Source organism: Anopheles merus, chromosome 2R (genome assembly GCF_017562075.2).
Source record: "Anopheles merus strain MAF chromosome 2R, AmerM5.1, whole genome shotgun sequence".
Lineage (NCBI taxonomy): Eukaryota > Metazoa > Arthropoda > Insecta > Diptera > Culicidae > Anopheles > Anopheles merus.
This window is the reverse complement of record NC_054082.1, coordinates 54,145,020-54,159,527: the sequence shown is the minus strand read 5'-3', so window position 1 is coordinate 54,159,527 and position 14,508 is coordinate 54,145,020. Positions and strand designations below refer to the sequence as shown.

General features: G+C 45.0%; 7 protein-coding genes and 1 non-coding gene across 9 annotated transcripts; 3 read left to right on the top strand and 5 right to left on the bottom strand.

Moving 5' to 3' along the window:
* The first annotated feature begins 344 nt into the window (after nucleotides 1–344).
* On the top strand, nucleotides 345–2,513 carry LOC121590687 (DCN1-like protein). 2 transcript variants are annotated; one of them, XM_041910570.1, is made up of 4 exons: nucleotides 345–483; nucleotides 674–1,258; nucleotides 1,323–1,475; nucleotides 2,299–2,513. In XM_041910570.1, the coding sequence occupies exons 1-4, from the start codon at nucleotides 481–483 to the stop codon at nucleotides 2,368–2,370; spliced, it is 813 nt and encodes a 270-aa protein (XP_041766504.1). In that variant the 5' UTR covers nucleotides 345–480; the 3' UTR covers nucleotides 2,371–2,513. The 2 variants fall into 2 exon arrangements, with proteins under 2 accessions (XP_041766504.1, XP_041766503.1); XM_041910569.1 differs by having other exon boundaries at nucleotides 1,323–2,513.
* A 96-nt stretch (nucleotides 2,514–2,609) lies between these two features.
* On the bottom strand, nucleotides 2,610–5,018 carry LOC121590681 (protein RFT1 homolog). The gene is made up of 4 exons (XM_041910564.1): nucleotides 4,717–5,018; nucleotides 4,444–4,652; nucleotides 3,886–4,381; nucleotides 2,610–3,799 (listed from the first exon to the last, which is right to left on the bottom strand). The coding sequence occupies exons 1-4, from the start codon at nucleotides 4,774–4,776 to the stop codon at nucleotides 2,861–2,863; spliced, it is 1,704 nt and encodes a 567-aa protein (XP_041766498.1). The 5' UTR covers nucleotides 4,777–5,018; the 3' UTR covers nucleotides 2,610–2,860.
* Nucleotides 5,019–5,082: 64 nt separating this feature from the next.
* On the top strand, nucleotides 5,083–7,117 carry LOC121590688. The gene is made up of 3 exons (XM_041910572.1): nucleotides 5,083–5,493; nucleotides 5,868–6,425; nucleotides 6,496–7,117. Exons 1-3 carry the CDS (start codon nucleotides 5,377–5,379, stop codon nucleotides 6,733–6,735), a joined length of 915 nt encoding a protein of 304 aa, XP_041766506.1. The 5' UTR covers nucleotides 5,083–5,376; the 3' UTR covers nucleotides 6,736–7,117.
* Nucleotides 7,118–7,265: 148 nt separating this feature from the next.
* Nucleotides 7,266–9,043, top strand: LOC121590683 (zinc finger protein ZPR1). The gene is made up of 2 exons (XM_041910566.1): nucleotides 7,266–7,507; nucleotides 7,620–9,043. Exons 1-2 carry the CDS (start codon nucleotides 7,397–7,399, stop codon nucleotides 8,943–8,945), a joined length of 1,437 nt encoding a protein of 478 aa, XP_041766500.1. The 5' UTR covers nucleotides 7,266–7,396; the 3' UTR covers nucleotides 8,946–9,043.
* Nucleotides 9,041–9,814, bottom strand: LOC121590692 (dynein light chain 1, axonemal). Its single transcript, XM_041910576.1, has 2 exons — nucleotides 9,566–9,814; nucleotides 9,041–9,485 (listed from the first exon to the last, which is right to left on the bottom strand). Exons 1-2 carry the CDS (start codon nucleotides 9,721–9,723, stop codon nucleotides 9,041–9,043), a joined length of 603 nt encoding a protein of 200 aa, XP_041766510.1. The 5' UTR covers nucleotides 9,724–9,814.
* Nucleotides 9,815–9,939: 125 nt separating this feature from the next.
* Nucleotides 9,940–10,012, bottom strand: Trnar-ucg. The gene has a single exon. It is a non-coding gene; the product is annotated as a tRNA-Arg (tRNA).
* An 11-nt stretch (nucleotides 10,013–10,023) lies between these two features.
* Nucleotides 10,024–11,650, bottom strand: LOC121590686 (cleavage stimulation factor subunit 2-like). The gene is made up of 2 exons (XM_041910568.1): nucleotides 11,369–11,650; nucleotides 10,024–11,291 (listed from the first exon to the last, which is right to left on the bottom strand). Exons 1-2 carry the CDS (start codon nucleotides 11,503–11,505, stop codon nucleotides 10,256–10,258), a joined length of 1,173 nt encoding a protein of 390 aa, XP_041766502.1. The 5' UTR covers nucleotides 11,506–11,650; the 3' UTR covers nucleotides 10,024–10,255.
* Nucleotides 11,651–12,190: 540 nt separating this feature from the next.
* LOC121590682 (probable tubulin polyglutamylase ttll-15) lies at nucleotides 12,191–14,423 on the bottom strand. The gene is made up of 3 exons (XM_041910565.1): nucleotides 14,277–14,423; nucleotides 14,088–14,212; nucleotides 12,191–14,020 (listed from the first exon to the last, which is right to left on the bottom strand). The coding sequence occupies exons 2-3, from the start codon at nucleotides 14,118–14,120 to the stop codon at nucleotides 12,431–12,433; spliced, it is 1,623 nt and encodes a 540-aa protein (XP_041766499.1). The 5' UTR covers nucleotides 14,121–14,212; nucleotides 14,277–14,423; the 3' UTR covers nucleotides 12,191–12,430.
* Between the last annotated feature and the right edge of the window lie 85 nt (nucleotides 14,424–14,508).

Sequence of the window (14,508 nt, the reverse complement as noted above, 5' to 3'; positions counted from 1 at the left end):
AAAAAACATTAAGGTGGCGATAAACGTTACGCTTTTAACAGGCTGTCAATATTCTCGCCTTGAAGGCGCGTGTACACTGTGCAAATGAGCTGCACTATGTGGAATGGATGATTTTTCCAGAAAACTATCTGTTCACAATGTTTAAGCGAAGTTTTACAGTACATAGATAAATGCGTTGTAATTTTTTCATTACATTAGACTAAAGATACAATTCGAGACTCACGCATCTTCGATGTTTGAACGATTCTCGGTCAAATTTGTACCCAACTCCGTGTATGCAATGCAGTCGTAAATTCGATGCACCGTGTATACGTGTCTTAACCATGTCGATTTTTCAGCTGTCATTATATCGTTCAATTTGGCTTAATGTTTACATTAAGTTCTTCCTAAAAGAAACACTAATAAGCCCGAAAATTAACCAAAACTTGATAAAAACCCACTGCTGCGTGTAACTTGTGCCCTCATTCACCCAAATAAACTATGGTAAGCGCATTTAAAGTGGCTCACCAGCACGAAAGTACTGTGTAGGTCAAGCAGAAACTGAAATGTTTTGGATACTGTTGCACCATACGATCTCTATGTTGAGTGTTACATTGTATTTTTGCTATTTAGAAATTGTGCCAGCTTATCTGGATCACTTTATGTATTTTTTATGCTACCATCTCCTTTGCAGAACAAATTAAAGCTGAATCAAAAGGTGAAGGTAAACAAATTTATCTCTCTAACACAAACCGGAGAGCAGACGGCCATCCGATGTCTTCAGGACAACGAATGGAAGCTCGATCTGTCTTGCGATACCTACTTCCAAAATCCGGATCTGTACTATCGTGAACTAGACAAAAAGAAAATCGAACAGCTTTTTAATGTGTATCGAGATCCGTCGGACCCGAATAAAATTAATTCCGACGGAGTGGAGCGATTTCTGGAGGATCTACACCTAAATCCGGAATCGAAGCTGGTGCTTATTATTGCCTGGCGCTTCAAAGCGGAGGCACAGTGCGAGTTCACACGGAATGAGTTCATCAACGGGTTCTACGATCTGGGTGTGGACAGTATAGAGAAGCTAAAGGAGAAGCTACCGAGGCTCGAGCAGGAACTGAAGGATCCAGGACGGTTCAAAGATTTCTACCAATTCACCTTCAACTATGCAAAGGACCCGGGACAGAAGGGCCTCGATCTGGAAATGGCTATCGCGTACTGGAATATTGTACTTAACGATCGGTTTAAATTTCTCGATCTTTGGTGCAAGTTTTTGGTGGTATGTACAATGCAGCTACCATTTCTAGTGCCAGAAGTGACCGAAAATGTGTTTCTTTCGACAGGAAAATCACAAGCGATCAATACCGAAAGATACGTGGAACTTGCTCCTTGACTTTGCCACGTACATTGATGACAGTATGTCCAACTATGACGCCGAAGGAGCATGGCCGGTGCTTATCGATGACTTTGTCGAGTGGTGCCTGAAGCAGAACAAGGTAACTCATCCGTCGGTCATAACATCCACCACGGGCAGCCACGGTGGTGGGGGCGTAGTGTGCAGCCCGCATTCGATGCAGCACGTCCCATCCACCTCGACGATGATGAGTACCGTTCCCGTGCCTGGGACGGCCACGGCAACATCTACGACAACGACAAGCAACCCGTACGGCGGCAGCCGGTCGAGCCCGTACGGTACAGCGGCCGGTAGCACGGCCAATATGTTTTACTAAAACCACGGCAGAACCCGTTAGTCGGTTAGTTGACCACAGTGAGGACAGTTAGTCGATCAGCCAACCAGCCCGTCACAGTCTCTCTTACTTTCCTTCCCTCTCTCCCGCTTCTGTCGGTGTTGCGTATTCACAGCGCATCGAAAAGCGTTGTCCTCCGTAAATGATCTTAACCATTTTATTTTATTTTTTCACACAGCGGTAGGAAATATCGTAGTTGTGTAGTGTAGCTGAAAATGTGGCAGCGCGATTGGGAGTTCTCTTTCATGTCGTACGGGTGGCTGGTTCCTACCCGTACAACTACCTGGAACATAAACTGTGCAAACCCGCTGAAATCTTTTTTCACGTGCTCCTGTACACGTTTTGCATGTGCATTCATTCCCCCTTGTGCTCCTCAAGGTCTGTTAATATCTGATGGTCAACTAAACCTGTCAGATCATAAATGAGATATTATCCTAAATCTGCAATGCAGTATGGTGGCAGCGACGTTCTGGTGCGAATTAGTGTTTGATTTGTTTCTCTTCATCATTCTGAAGTTTCTATGCAAAAAAACTGAAGTACTAATTTGTTGTATAATATTTAATATTTGTAGGTTGCTAGAGTCATGAAAATGCGGCAAATGTCACATTGTACGCCACACGAGGGCATAGCGAACCATTTTTGAAAGTAGAGCATGAAAAGAAGAAAAAAAAAACAGATGAAACTTTTAGGATATTTTCGAAATTCACCTAGCAGAGCAAAACACTGCATAGTTATTGATTTGAAGAAAATTTAATGAATCACACCAATAATTAAGTTACGAATGTATACATCGTTTGTCATCGCATATTTTCTTTCTCTAAATCTAGATTTATATCCGAAAAGTGAACCTTTCTTTCCAATCATCTTGTAACAATCGTTAGTTTAAACCTTCGCAGGCGATTTATTATGCGGTATCAATTATGGTACCTATCTACCATGGTCGTTGTTAGCCGATATGGACAATTGTTGGTCAATCGAATATGTTCATGTACTTTTTTGTGCCTTGCGTTAGCAGCTTTAAAACGAAAAAAAACAAACAAACAAACATTTAGCTTAGTTAGAAGGATTTGCTAAGCATCTATCTGCTAATGTCTTTGGTACGGATTGGAGTAAGAAAATTGTGACGAGAATCATTAATTCACATGAGTTTCGCTAGGCGTCAGACTTTGCTTGCGTGTGCGATATCGTGCCAATCCTGTGCGTAAAAGGTCTCGATTTTCAAAACTCCACGTACCAACGGATAAGCCCGTGCAAAGCGCACCAACTAACAGGTGGCATACAATTGAACGCCCGCTAAAGTATGCCTCCGACACTTTGCACACTATACCGGAAACTATTAGCACGCTCAGGTACATCGGCCCGGGCAGGGACTTTTGCAACGGGTTCATCCCAATCGAACGGAAGTGCTTGTTGATATAAAACACGCTATAACTGATCCGGAAGCTCATGTTGCAGCAATTCGCCAGTATGAAGCCAACCGGACCGAACCAATTGGTAAGCTGATAGGACAGCAACAAAAAGGTGACGGAGAAGAAAGCCATATAGTAGTTGTAGGTATCGATCTGTTTGGATGTGTTCGTGGCAAACATGTACCCCTCGGTGATGCCGTTCGGGGCAAGCAGAACGATTGCAAGGCTGTGCCAACGGAGCAGCTGCTCGGGTAGGCCACCTTCAACGAAATCTGCTCCACCGTACAAAAGCAACACCGTGCCGGAGTAACTCTGCGCAAACACAAACGCCAACAGACCGATCGACGTTACCGTTTTCATTACGTACGCAAGGACGTCCGATGCTTCCTGTACCATTTCGCGCTTCTGCTCGGCCAGCGCCGAATCGCGTGCAATGGTTTGCGTAAAGTAAAAGTAGCTGCTATCTTCGATGGGACGGAAGATGAATCTGGCTGCCAGGCTGCCCATATTATTTACCACATCGTACGTTGCCTGCTCGCTGAATGTCAGCACCGGGCTAACGGACATGACGTACTTTTCACCCTCAGTTAACACTTGCTTCAGGACTCCCTGCTTCGCGAAGCTCAACACGAGCGTTTGTAAATCGGAGTTAAACATAGAGTTCTAGTGAGTGCACACGTGCGGGAAAATGCAAAATAAACGTTAAATTAGAGGAGACTTTCCACAGCAATTTTGCTCAATATACTTACCGGATTTGGTAGCACTCCTGGAAGCATTTGCTTGATCGACACAAAGGGAAAATCGTCCATATTTTCAAAATGCTGTCCGTACTGGTCACGGAGTACGTACTTGTCGTCAACTTTTTTGAGATCCTTGCGATACTGCAGCAGCCTCGGGATGTAAAAGTAGTAGAAAGCATAGTTTCCGACTATAATTGTGCATGCACTGGTGATTTGTGCAATTCCGAAAGCATATATGGTAATATTCTTGTTCATCAGCACGATCAAGATGAAGATGAACGATCGTATGAAGATGTGGCCGGTGTCAAGGATGACTTTCAGCTTCACAAAACAAAACACCTGCCCTACGAAGATCGGTGCCTCTGCCGTCATTTCAATGATGCACGAAAATGCTATCGCGAAACAACCGAACCGATACTGCTCGGCGTAGATAGCATCTACTGCCGATAGCCAGTTCAGCCAAATGTATAAGCACGGCAGGGTGAGCGCGAAACATACTGGAACGCTAGCAAGGGAAAAGAAACATGCATCAGTTCTAGCGTTGTTCCAGGTATGCCGACAACGTACGTGATCCAGAGTTGATTTATCAGCTGAGCCCAACTACATTGCTTATTGTGGCGTGAGCTAAGAGCTGATCGGATGATCGCTTCCTTCGACAGGAAGAGCAGAGTGCTTTCGAGGAGCAGCAGTCGTACGTTCGTGATTCCAAGTACTTCCCGTCCAACGTTCCGCACTATGAATGCGTTGATGGCGAACGTAATACATCGGCATATAATCTAAAATAAAATGAACGAATGAGACGTAACTGGTAAATCTCTAAAATACACCTGTATTCATTACCTGAAAGACGATACTGAAGGAGGCATTCTGCAAGCTGCTAACAAGAACATTTCGACCCATGGCGAATTAAGTGTTTGTCTATTTTCAACCACCACACAAAACATATAACACATGCAACAATGATGTGAACACTTAGCTTCTACGGAAGAAATTATGGGGATCGTAATGCTCCGCAGCCCAACTACTGCATCCTGGCCTTGTGAGAAATGCCAGTCCTCGAGCAGAGAACTTCTTGCCACCGGGGAATTATTTATGTTTACCGAGCTTGACTGGGACAGCTGATTTGTGCCGTGGTCAATTGTTGTGACGTTGGAACGTGCGACCCAGTTTGACAGCTGACAGTTCTACCGCTCGTTTGCTCGCTCCCTCACTCGTTCGTTCAAAACATGTTCGTGCAAGCTCTCTCTCGCCCTCGGTGGTTGTTTGCGTGACAAAGTAGCCGGAGTGCAGTCTTGTATTTTCATCTCAGCATCGCGTTTGTTTTGCAGATAACAGTGATTGTTGATAAAAAAGTATCGCACCTAGAGCAGCAGTTTGAATCGCATTATCTATAAATTATATTTTTCAACAAACCTATAAACATCGAGCTTTTGTGTGCGGGACAAAAAGTATTGCAGCTCACGGCACATACGCGAAGTTAAAGTATACACCGTACGCAAAATGCCCGCAACAGTGCAGAACGTCTCAGGGGACAGTGATAAACATAGCAGTGATACGACGGCTGTTCAATTCTACAACGACCACGTTTTCAGTGCTGGAGGTGATGGAAAAGTAAAGGTAAATATCGTGGCCATACATTCTGCACCATATATGGTTTCTGTTTGCAACGCTTGGCTTCGAGAAAACGATCATTCTCGAAGGCGACAGCGGGGATCTAAAATTAGTTCTTCGCTTCTGAGACATGCACTTCCGATCGCCGTCATCTGAGATGCGCCAAGCGCTTTGTACGAATGTAAGAATGTAAGAGTTACAGATATTAATGAAACTCTGCGAGATTTTGGAGATAGCGCTTATCAATCGATTGTACGTCCTTTTATCTTTACATTTCCCTCCACATGTTACATTCAATGAAAAGAGGACAACATCAAGCTTAGCCAACAGTCGTCGGTCTGCTAGAACCGAAGCTTATTCATAATTTTCCAATTTTACAGGTATGGACTAAAGATTTACGACTGGTTAAAGAGCTTACGCCTCATGAGGCTTACATTTATGCGATGGTAATCGATTCGAAAGGCCAGCTCTATACCAGCAGCTGCGACGGTACGATCAAATGCCTTACGAGCCCGCTCACCAGCGACGACTGTAAGGAACTGCTCAAATGCAAGGATGAGATCGAATGTCTGTTCGTCGATCCGAAGGATAATCTGTACAGCGGCGACGATAAGGGCATCATTACGATGTGGATCGATCAACGCATCAAGTATAAGTTCAATGTGGTCGAGCAGGTGCGCTCGATGGCCATACAGAAGAACATAATATACTCGATTCGAGATAACGATCTGACCGTGACGGAAATCATCGAAGGATCCGCTTCGGGTCGCTTCATGACGAAGGCGTCCATCCCCGGCAGATGCCCGGTGCGGCTGTGCGGCGGTTGTACTGAGGATGGAGTTTACCAAAATGTAGCCATACTCACGCGAGATGGGTTGGGTATCACGATGATTCGAAATAGCAAACAGGAACAGTATCCTGTAACATGGACCAAAGAGGTAAGTGGTATAGTTACTGTTGTAGTAAAAGAAACATTGGAATCATCGACTTGGTTTCGGTACTTTCCAGAATGCCCATAATATGATAATCAATGCCATGGCGGCGAAGGACGAGTACCTGTACACTGCAGGCTACGGTGGAATAATCAAGCAGTGGTCAGAGCTGGATGCTAAACAACCGAAACTGACCGGCGAAGTTGTAGTTGGTTCTAATGGCATTTGCATTAACGCTGTCGCTATGGGCGCGGACAAAACACACGTGTATGCCGGATGTAGCGACGGAACATTGCAGCTCGTAGCATTCGACTAAAGCTTACCCGTCGAGCGATACCATTTGGTGTGCATTTCATCCGTTTAGCGTCGAAATGCCTTGTGCCATCGGAATGCGAAAACGTAGTCAAGCTGGTTGGGTATAAGCTTGCCTATTAATTGCCACCAACCTACTCGAACCTATTGCCGGTCGTAAGCTAGTCGAGCAGCCTTGTTGATGTCGGCGATTGCTAAACAATGAAACGATAGGTCGCTTCCAAAAGTAAAGCGTGTATAGTTTTTCCTGCATTGATTTATCGTTTACCTAGGGGAGCCAAAGAAATCATGTACTAGAAAGCAAAAGGTACCAAAGTTCAAACGGTTTGCGGTGGAAATGTTTGCAAAATAAATACAAACTGATTAATGCCATTTTTAAAAACGAATCCAAAGTGTATTCTTCGTTTTGAAAAGCAACGATTGTCCCATTTCGTTCGTCATGTTGATCTGATCAAAAGGCCTTTTGTATTAATCACACAGTTTTATGTGTAAACCTTGTGATTTAGTTTTGAGCAAACGTCAAATAAACTGACAACATGCAATTGTTTGTATTCTTTCTACATTAATCGCCGCACTGGCCGTGTGGTCCGGAAAAGAAGCGATTTTTCGAGAATTATTATCCAGTGTTTTGAACTTCTCTCAGCCTCATCCAACTGCACTCCGCAATGGAAACTATAGCAGAGCAGAGTGACGTTTTTCCGAAGCTGAACGTCGAGGAAGAGCCCGAGCTAAGTGCTACCGAAGTGGAATCCATGTGCATGAACTGCCACGAAAATGTAGGTAGACCGGGACACACACACACACACATTAAAGTTGGGTTAAGACGGATCAATCATTCGCAGGATGGTGGTAGTGGAGATATTACTTTGAATCTCTTTCTCATTGCAGGGCACTACGCGTTTGCTCCTCACCCAGATCCCTTTCTACAAGGAGGTGGTGATAATGTCGTTTTCCTGTGACCACTGCGGGTATGAGAATAACGAAATTCAACCTGGTGGTGAAATTGCACCGAAAGGTATCGAATTTCGTACCGAGATTGTGACGCCCCGTGACCTGAACAGGCGTGTGGTGAAGTCGGACTTTTCGTGCATACGCATTGAGGAACTTGATTTTGAAATTCCGGCTCAATCACAGAAGGGTGAGGTAACAACGGTGGAGGGTATCATCGATCGTGTGGTTCGAGGGCTGGACCAGGATCAGCCCGTCCGTCGGATACAGCATCCGGAAGCGGCGGAGCAGATTGATGCATTTATCAGCAACTTGCAGAAGCTGAAGGAATTGGAACGACCTTTCACTCTGACGTTAACGGACATTTCGGGCAACAGTTTTGTGGAAAATCCTAACGCTCCGCAAAAGGATTTGGCAACAACGATATCGTACTTTCAGCGGACGAAAGAACAAAACCATATATTGGGCATTTTCGCGCATGACGAAGTTGCCGATAAACCGAGCAATGATGCGGTGGAGGAATCCGTCAAGCTTGAATCGGTGCCAGAGGAGGTGGACAGTCTGTTGAAACCGATTCGCGAAGGTGCCTGGCCGCTGGAGGAGCTCCAGGGTGAGGTGCTGCAGTTTAAGACGCACTGTCCCGAGTGTGCTGCCGCGTGCGATACGAACATGAAGGTGACAACGATTCCCCATTTCAAAGAGGTAGTGATCATGGCCACGGTTTGCGACAATTGTGGTTTGCGCACGAACGAGGTGAAACCGGGCGGGGGCATTGAAGAGCAGGGCGTGAAAATCGAAGTAAGCGTGCGTGGTAGGATCGATTTTGCGCGTGACGTACTGAAATCGGAATCCTGCAGCTTGCATATTCGCGAGCTGGAGTGTGAGGTCGGTGCCGGTGCGCTGGGTGGAAGGTTTACCACGATCGAGGGCCTATTGACAGCGATGCGCGAGCAGCTGGTGGAAAGTACCGGCATGTTTATGGATTCGAATGACGCAGAAACGAAAGAGCGAATGGATAAGTTCTTTGGCGAACTGGACGCGGCTATCGCTGGGAACAAACCGCTGACGATAGTGATGGATGATCCTACTGGCAACAGCTACGTGCAGTCACTAAACGATGATGGTACACCCGATACGGCATTGCGGATAATTCGGTACCATCGATCATACGATCAAAACGAGGAGCTGGGTTTGAACGACATGAAAACGGAAAACTACGCTGAAGAAGAGAAGACAGAAGAAGCGGATAAGAAGGAGAACTGCTGAACGAGGTCTTACATGATCGAAATACATAACGCGTGGTAATAAATGTAAAGTGGGTGGTTTTATTGAAGAATAATAAAACACAAATAATGCGCTGCTTATTTCTCCGGCTGTCCAACGCCCTGCTGGTTCTGCGACTCAGCGTCCTCGCGAATAACCGTTTCACCGTCGAGTTTTTTCAATGGAAGCAACCGTTTGCTGGCCTCCGCCCGCCAAATGCTCTCTTCCATCGACTCCACCAGTGGATTGCCGGCAAAGAGCAAGTCTTCCAGCATGGGCAAATCGGCCAGACGGTTGAACTCGACCCAATCTTTGACCAGATTGTTGCTCATGTAGAGCACCTTCAACCTCTTGAGGACACTGATGCCTTTCAGTTTTTCGATTAGGTTGTAGCTAATCCAGAGTTCTTCCAGCGTATCACTGACTCCTTCAAGGCCGGATATCGCTTTGATGTAATTACGTCCCAGTGAAAGCACCCGTAGGTTCTTCATGCCGCTCAGTCCATAGATTTTGTCAATCATATTGGTGGATAGCGATAATTTTCTATCGAATAAAACAAGCAAATTGTGGCGCATCTGATTGTATCGTTTAGATAGTATTGAATAGCAACATTATATACTCACTGGCATGCCGTCAGCGTTGAGAAGGTGGTATCCATTTTTTCTATTGGAGGCCACTGGAAGCAGAGGTCAATCTCTTTCTCATCGCATGAATTGGTTTTAGTACGATCTTCGAGTCGTTTGAGAGCTTCTTTGATGGTGGTAGCTTTGGCTATTGCCATTTTGTAAAGTAATTGTAAAAGAAGTTAATAAAATGATGCAGTTCAGATGAAAGGGCACGTTCGAAACAAGTGGAAAAAGAAATGGGGCAGCAAAAAACAAACCATTATCAATAATAACAAAGACCGGTAACCATGGAGAGAAAGAGACAGCAGCTATCGCACGCTCGTAATTCTTCACATGGCAACAAAGCAAAACCAAAAAAGTTTCTCACTCAGCGACCGTGACAGGACTCGAACCTGCAATCTTCGGATCCGAAGTCCGACGCCTTCTCCATTAGGCCACACGGCCACGCTGGAGGAAGGGCAAAATTTATTCTATATTAATGCATTTTGCATTTCTATCGCCCTTTCATGGACGACTTTTACACCCAACTATTTGGGATATTCGGGATATGGAAATCATGGAAAAAAAACGGCTGTTGTATTATGTTTCGGAGACGTTTGCATATTTTATTAGTCTCATGGTGTTCGGACAAAGTTTGTCTAAATATAAACCACGCACGTCGGTCAGAATGTTAAATATCAAGACAATTCATCTAATTTGTGTGCTTCGTACTATTTGTTCCTTCAGCACAAGGATACTGTTCCGTTGCTCCGGGGGCAACAGGTTAATCTGTTCGTCGGAAAGCTGCAACACTTGCATGATTAGTGCTGCCTTCTCTTGGTCTGTGGCATCGCTCGGAAGAGGATCCAAGTTCAACCCCGACGATGCAGCGGACAGCGATGCAGCACTAGGCACCATTGGTCGACCGGTTCCTCCTGACGGTAGTTGGTTTGCATTCGATCCAAAATGAGCAGCACCAGCGTTCATCAAACGTGGATCCTTACCCATACGCGGATCGACGGGGCGCTGTCTCGGATCGGTTGGAAAGGGAGCTGCATTTTGCTGGGGAGGCTGCGCAGGCCTTTGTCCTGTTTGGCTACCGGCCGCAAAACGGTTCCGGGGATCGTAATCGTTTGCGCCCGATGCCGCTTGGCGTCCGAGCCGAGGGTCAACGTTCGGGCGAAAGCTTTCAGCATTGCCATTATTGGCACCATACTGTGGCATAAATTGTCCTGCATTTCCCTGCATCCCACCTTGAGGTTGGTTTCCCTGGAATGGCTCGCTGAAGCCAGGTGCGGATTGCGACTTGTAAAGGAAGGAATATGCTGCCGCCGGATCAATTGCCTTCGTAAGCACCTGCACCTGAAGCAGTGCGTATGCCAGCTGGGGATTTTGGACAAGCATGTGACGCGCTTCAAAGGGGTTAGTTTGCACCAACTGCTTCATTTGCAACATCAGTTCATGCAAACGTTCCGGTGGGAGGCTACTGACATGCTTAGTAATCACTTCCGGGGCATGCTGCGGCGAGCAGTGCTCACCATACGGACTCTCAGCTCGGTTCACATGAAGCAATGCAGCCATCTCCATGCGTGATTTTTCCGTACAAGCATTGTCCACACGAAGCGGCCGCCCTCCGAACACGTACCCATTTAAGTTGCGCATCGCACTAAGCGCCGTCTCTTTGTCCTTGTATTCGCAAAAGCCATAGCCTTTCGGTTTCCCTGTTTCGCGATCGTAGACCAACCTAAAAAGTTCAGTAAACAATTAGACAACCATTCGGTGTACGCTGGGGGATTCAGGCAGCAGCCGGCATCTACTCACTTCATAGATAGCACCAAGCCGACCTCGCAGAATATTTCCTTCAGCGCTTCTTCGGTTGCATCGTACGGAATATTTCCCACGAACACCGATCGCATCGACTTATCCATAATGCCCGGATCATGGTTACGGTCGCCCATTTTCGATAAATTCACTTAAATAATAGATAAACACTTTGCAGATGAACTAAATGCGAGAAAACGGGGGATTATTTTGATCAAGATGTCATGCATTCGAGAGGTTCTATCGCCAGGATCGATTTGACATTTTGATATTTGACACAAGCGTGCTATGACTGTCACGCATTCATTTTGTTTTGTTTTATTTTTGTTGCTTGCTTGTTGTCGAACTGCAAATAGAAACAAATCGCAATGCATTATAGAATAAAATAAGAATAAAATTGAAAATGAAATAAAAACGGTAAGTGAATGTTTATAAATTGTTGGTTTATTTGTGAAGAACTTTTGAAATTGTTATAAGTTATACACGTTAAAAAAGGCAACAAGACTCGGAGCTTTTCTACACCGTCCGAATATTAAGTTCATTTTATGTTCATAAAGTCTTTTTAGGCCGTCCACAAGAACAGAGGAGGCGTGGTAGGCCCAAATTGAGGTGGCAAGATGGCGTGGAGGCGTCCGCCATAAAGGCAGTAAAGGCAGTACGGAATGGCAGACGAAGGCGCGAGACCGCGAGCGGTTTCGGACACTCCTGAGGCAGGCCAAGACCGCGGAGCGGTTGTAGCGCCGGATAAGTAAGTAAGTATTAAGTTCATTTTATAAACATTTTTGACTATCTTGCGTGAATCGAAATGTCTACATATTCATCTATATTTTCTTTACGTCAACACTTTATTTAAATTTGAAATCTAAACTAATATCGTCTCAACGATGTATGAGCTACACTCTTTAAAAGTTACTTAATTAAGATGAAGTTTTTTGCTAGAGCGATAAAATTGTTAAAAAGAAATGTTGTTTAAAATATAAATTATGATGCATTTGTCCTAATGAATGTATCTTCCCTTGCGGCAACCAGCACCCTTGAAGTTGTAAAGACTTAAACTACACACTAACAGTAAGATTGATCTACCTTACATTTTTCTTCAAACCATTTCGACATGAACAGATTTTTCGCTGAAAGCAATTCGTAATCAACCCTATGCTGGTCAGATTTTGGCACAGGAAAAATCCGTTTCATATCACCGTGATTCATGTGCTCACGGTAAGCACGCTGCAGATCATCGATATCCTTCTCCTCCAAACACGTACTGCAGAGCTGACACTCCACCGGAGCACAGGATTCCGTACAGGGCAGTTCGGAGCATAGGTTGGCGGCCGTGGCAAGATTCTTCAACGAGGTCAGCATTGCTTCCGTATCTAGGGGCTGTTTGCGGAATGAATCTCGCTGAATGCTCGCTCCAACACCGACGAGTTGAAATAGATTATAAATGACCTGTTCATACAAAAGCCGGTTCGGTTTGAAATGAGCCGAAGAAAGATTTGGGCTCATGTTGGCCTCCATGAGGTACACCTTCAGCTTATTGTCAACAACCAAATCGAAGCGCATCATCTCGAAAAAGTTTCTCTTGTAGGCGTACCGTGATAGCAGCCCGGTAAATAAGGGTTCCTTCTTGAGAATCAACAATCGTATAGCATCCTCTACCTGCTCCCATATCGTGGTGGGATCACGTCCCGTGCTTCTGACGTATGCATCGAACGAATCTTTCATCCCAAATCCATACTTTGTGTAGTACGGTTTCAGAGAGGGCACTTCCCACGTCGGTAGATAATCGTCTCCCACAATGTACTTGTCCACATCGGAGGCATTGAATGGGTGGTAAGGCACGGGACAGTAGCGGAACAATATGTCCCCTTTGTAGATGTACACCCGTAGTGGATCGATCGATGTTATCACAGTATACACTCCTATGTCGAATTTGTATCCATCCACCAGCAGTGGATCGTCAATAAACTCTTGAATAAAGGTATCGTTGTTGCTGAAATCGATCTCGTCGATTTTCTTGATCTGTATATGGCGATGCTGGTTATGCTTTTGAACAAACTGTTTGTTTGGATTGGTCGTAGCGTATTCTCTAAATTGAGTCATTTCGGCAGGCAGTTTGAATGCCGCTGGAATGTACTGCAGTTTCGTTGTGGAAAGATCTACCTTGTTTGTAATATATCCGGAGCCCGGGAAATGGTTCACCAATTGATGACGCTTCATGCGCTGCAGGTTAAGCTTACGGAAGGGATAATCGTGCGCCCAAAGCAGATCCCAGTCGGTCGTATCGTTGCTGGTTTGATCGATGCCCAAACGTTGCAGTACATTGTGCACATGCAGCAGGTGACCTCCAGTGGGATTACGTCCAAACACCCAATACTTTGGGCGTGACTCGTGCGATACAACTTTCTTCTCCACAAACTGTACCTCCGGCTTACAGTGTTGCCTTGGCAACTGCAAGTTCAGGAGAGACTTGAGCGAATCATTAGGAAGACATTGCACTAGCACCACGGCAGCCACAGTCACCACGATGAACAAAATCTGTCCCGATGTGGTACGCAAATCGAACAAACTTGCTCGATCTTCCTCCAAACGCCTTTGGTTAACCGATGAGGATGGTTTTGCGTTTAAGTCCTCTGTTTTGGAACGATCATCCGTCTACAATAATAGTTTGTCTTCCATTAAATTTACCGGATTTACAAATGTATCACCATAATCAAATTACCTTCTTCGTGCCCTCTTTCCGTTTGTCATTCATAATTGGTATGCAATGCACATGCCAGTTCGCCAACAAAATACCCCTCGTTCACCACACGATCACTTCACCTTCACGATTATACTGAAACTAGACTGAATTGTACATTCTCATCTAGACAACATTTTTGGGTTCGTCGCTTGTAGATAGAGCAATCACCTTTGCAGTGAAATCTGATCAGTGCTTCCTAATCAGCATATCGAAGGAAATTAATATGTAATGAATGAATTTACATTTATAATTTTATTAACTGGGATGTTTATGTTGTGAATTAAAAACAAGAAGTTAGCTATTAAGCTGTTGTATTACGTAGATTTTGTAGATTAAATCTTTAAAAAAAAGGAAACATTATTTATGTGATTATTTGTTTTGACGACCACTGATACTTGCT

Bases quoted from the DNA above. Each gene is read 5' to 3' on its own strand.
- LOC121590688 (XM_041910572.1), top strand. From the start codon at position 5,377: ATGCCCGCAACAGTGCAGAACGTCTCAGGGGACAGTGATAAACATAGC. The intron at 5,494-5,867 runs GTAAATATCGTG...CCAATTTTACAG, and splicing joins GAGGTGATGGAAAAGTAAAG to GTATGGACTAAAGATTTACG. The intron at 6,426-6,495 runs GTAAGTGGTATA...GGTACTTTCCAG, and splicing joins CTGTAACATGGACCAAAGAG to AATGCCCATAATATGATAAT.
- LOC121590681 (XM_041910564.1), bottom strand. From the start codon at position 4,776: ATGGGTCGAAATGTTCTTGTTAGCAGCTTGCAGAATGCCTCCTTCAGT. The intron at 4,653-4,716 runs GTAATGAATACA...ATTTTATTTTAG, and splicing joins CCTTCAGTATCGTCTTTCAG to ATTATATGCCGATGTATTAC. The intron at 4,382-4,443 runs GTACGTTGTCGG...TTCCCTTGCTAG, and splicing joins ATAAATCAACTCTGGATCAC to CGTTCCAGTATGTTTCGCGC.
- LOC121590686 (XM_041910568.1), bottom strand. From the start codon at position 11,505: ATGGGCGACCGTAACCATGATCCGGGCATTATGGATAAGTCGATGCGA. The intron at 11,292-11,368 runs GTGAGTAGATGC...TGAACTTTTTAG, and splicing joins GGCTTGGTGCTATCTATGAA to GTTGGTCTACGATCGCGAAA.
- LOC121590687 (XM_041910569.1), top strand. The intron at 1,259-1,322 runs GTATGTACAATG...TTCTTTCGACAG, and splicing joins TTTGGTGCAAGTTTTTGGTG to GAAAATCACAAGCGATCAAT.
- LOC121590683 (XM_041910566.1), top strand. From the start codon at position 7,397: ATGGAAACTATAGCAGAGCAGAGTGACGTTTTTCCGAAGCTGAACGTC. The intron at 7,508-7,619 runs GTAGGTAGACCG...TTCTCATTGCAG, and splicing joins GCATGAACTGCCACGAAAAT to GGCACTACGCGTTTGCTCCT.
- LOC121590682 (XM_041910565.1), bottom strand. From the start codon at position 14,120: ATGAATGACAAACGGAAAGAGGGCACGAAGAAG. The intron at 14,021-14,087 runs GTAATTTGATTA...CTATTATTGTAG, and splicing joins GGAAAGAGGGCACGAAGAAG to ACGGATGATCGTTCCAAAAC.
- LOC121590692 (XM_041910576.1), bottom strand. From the start codon at position 9,723: ATGGCAATAGCCAAAGCTACCACCATCAAAGAAGCTCTCAAACGACTC. The intron at 9,486-9,565 runs GTGAGTATATAA...TTTATTCGATAG, and splicing joins TCAACGCTGACGGCATGCCA to AAAATTATCGCTATCCACCA.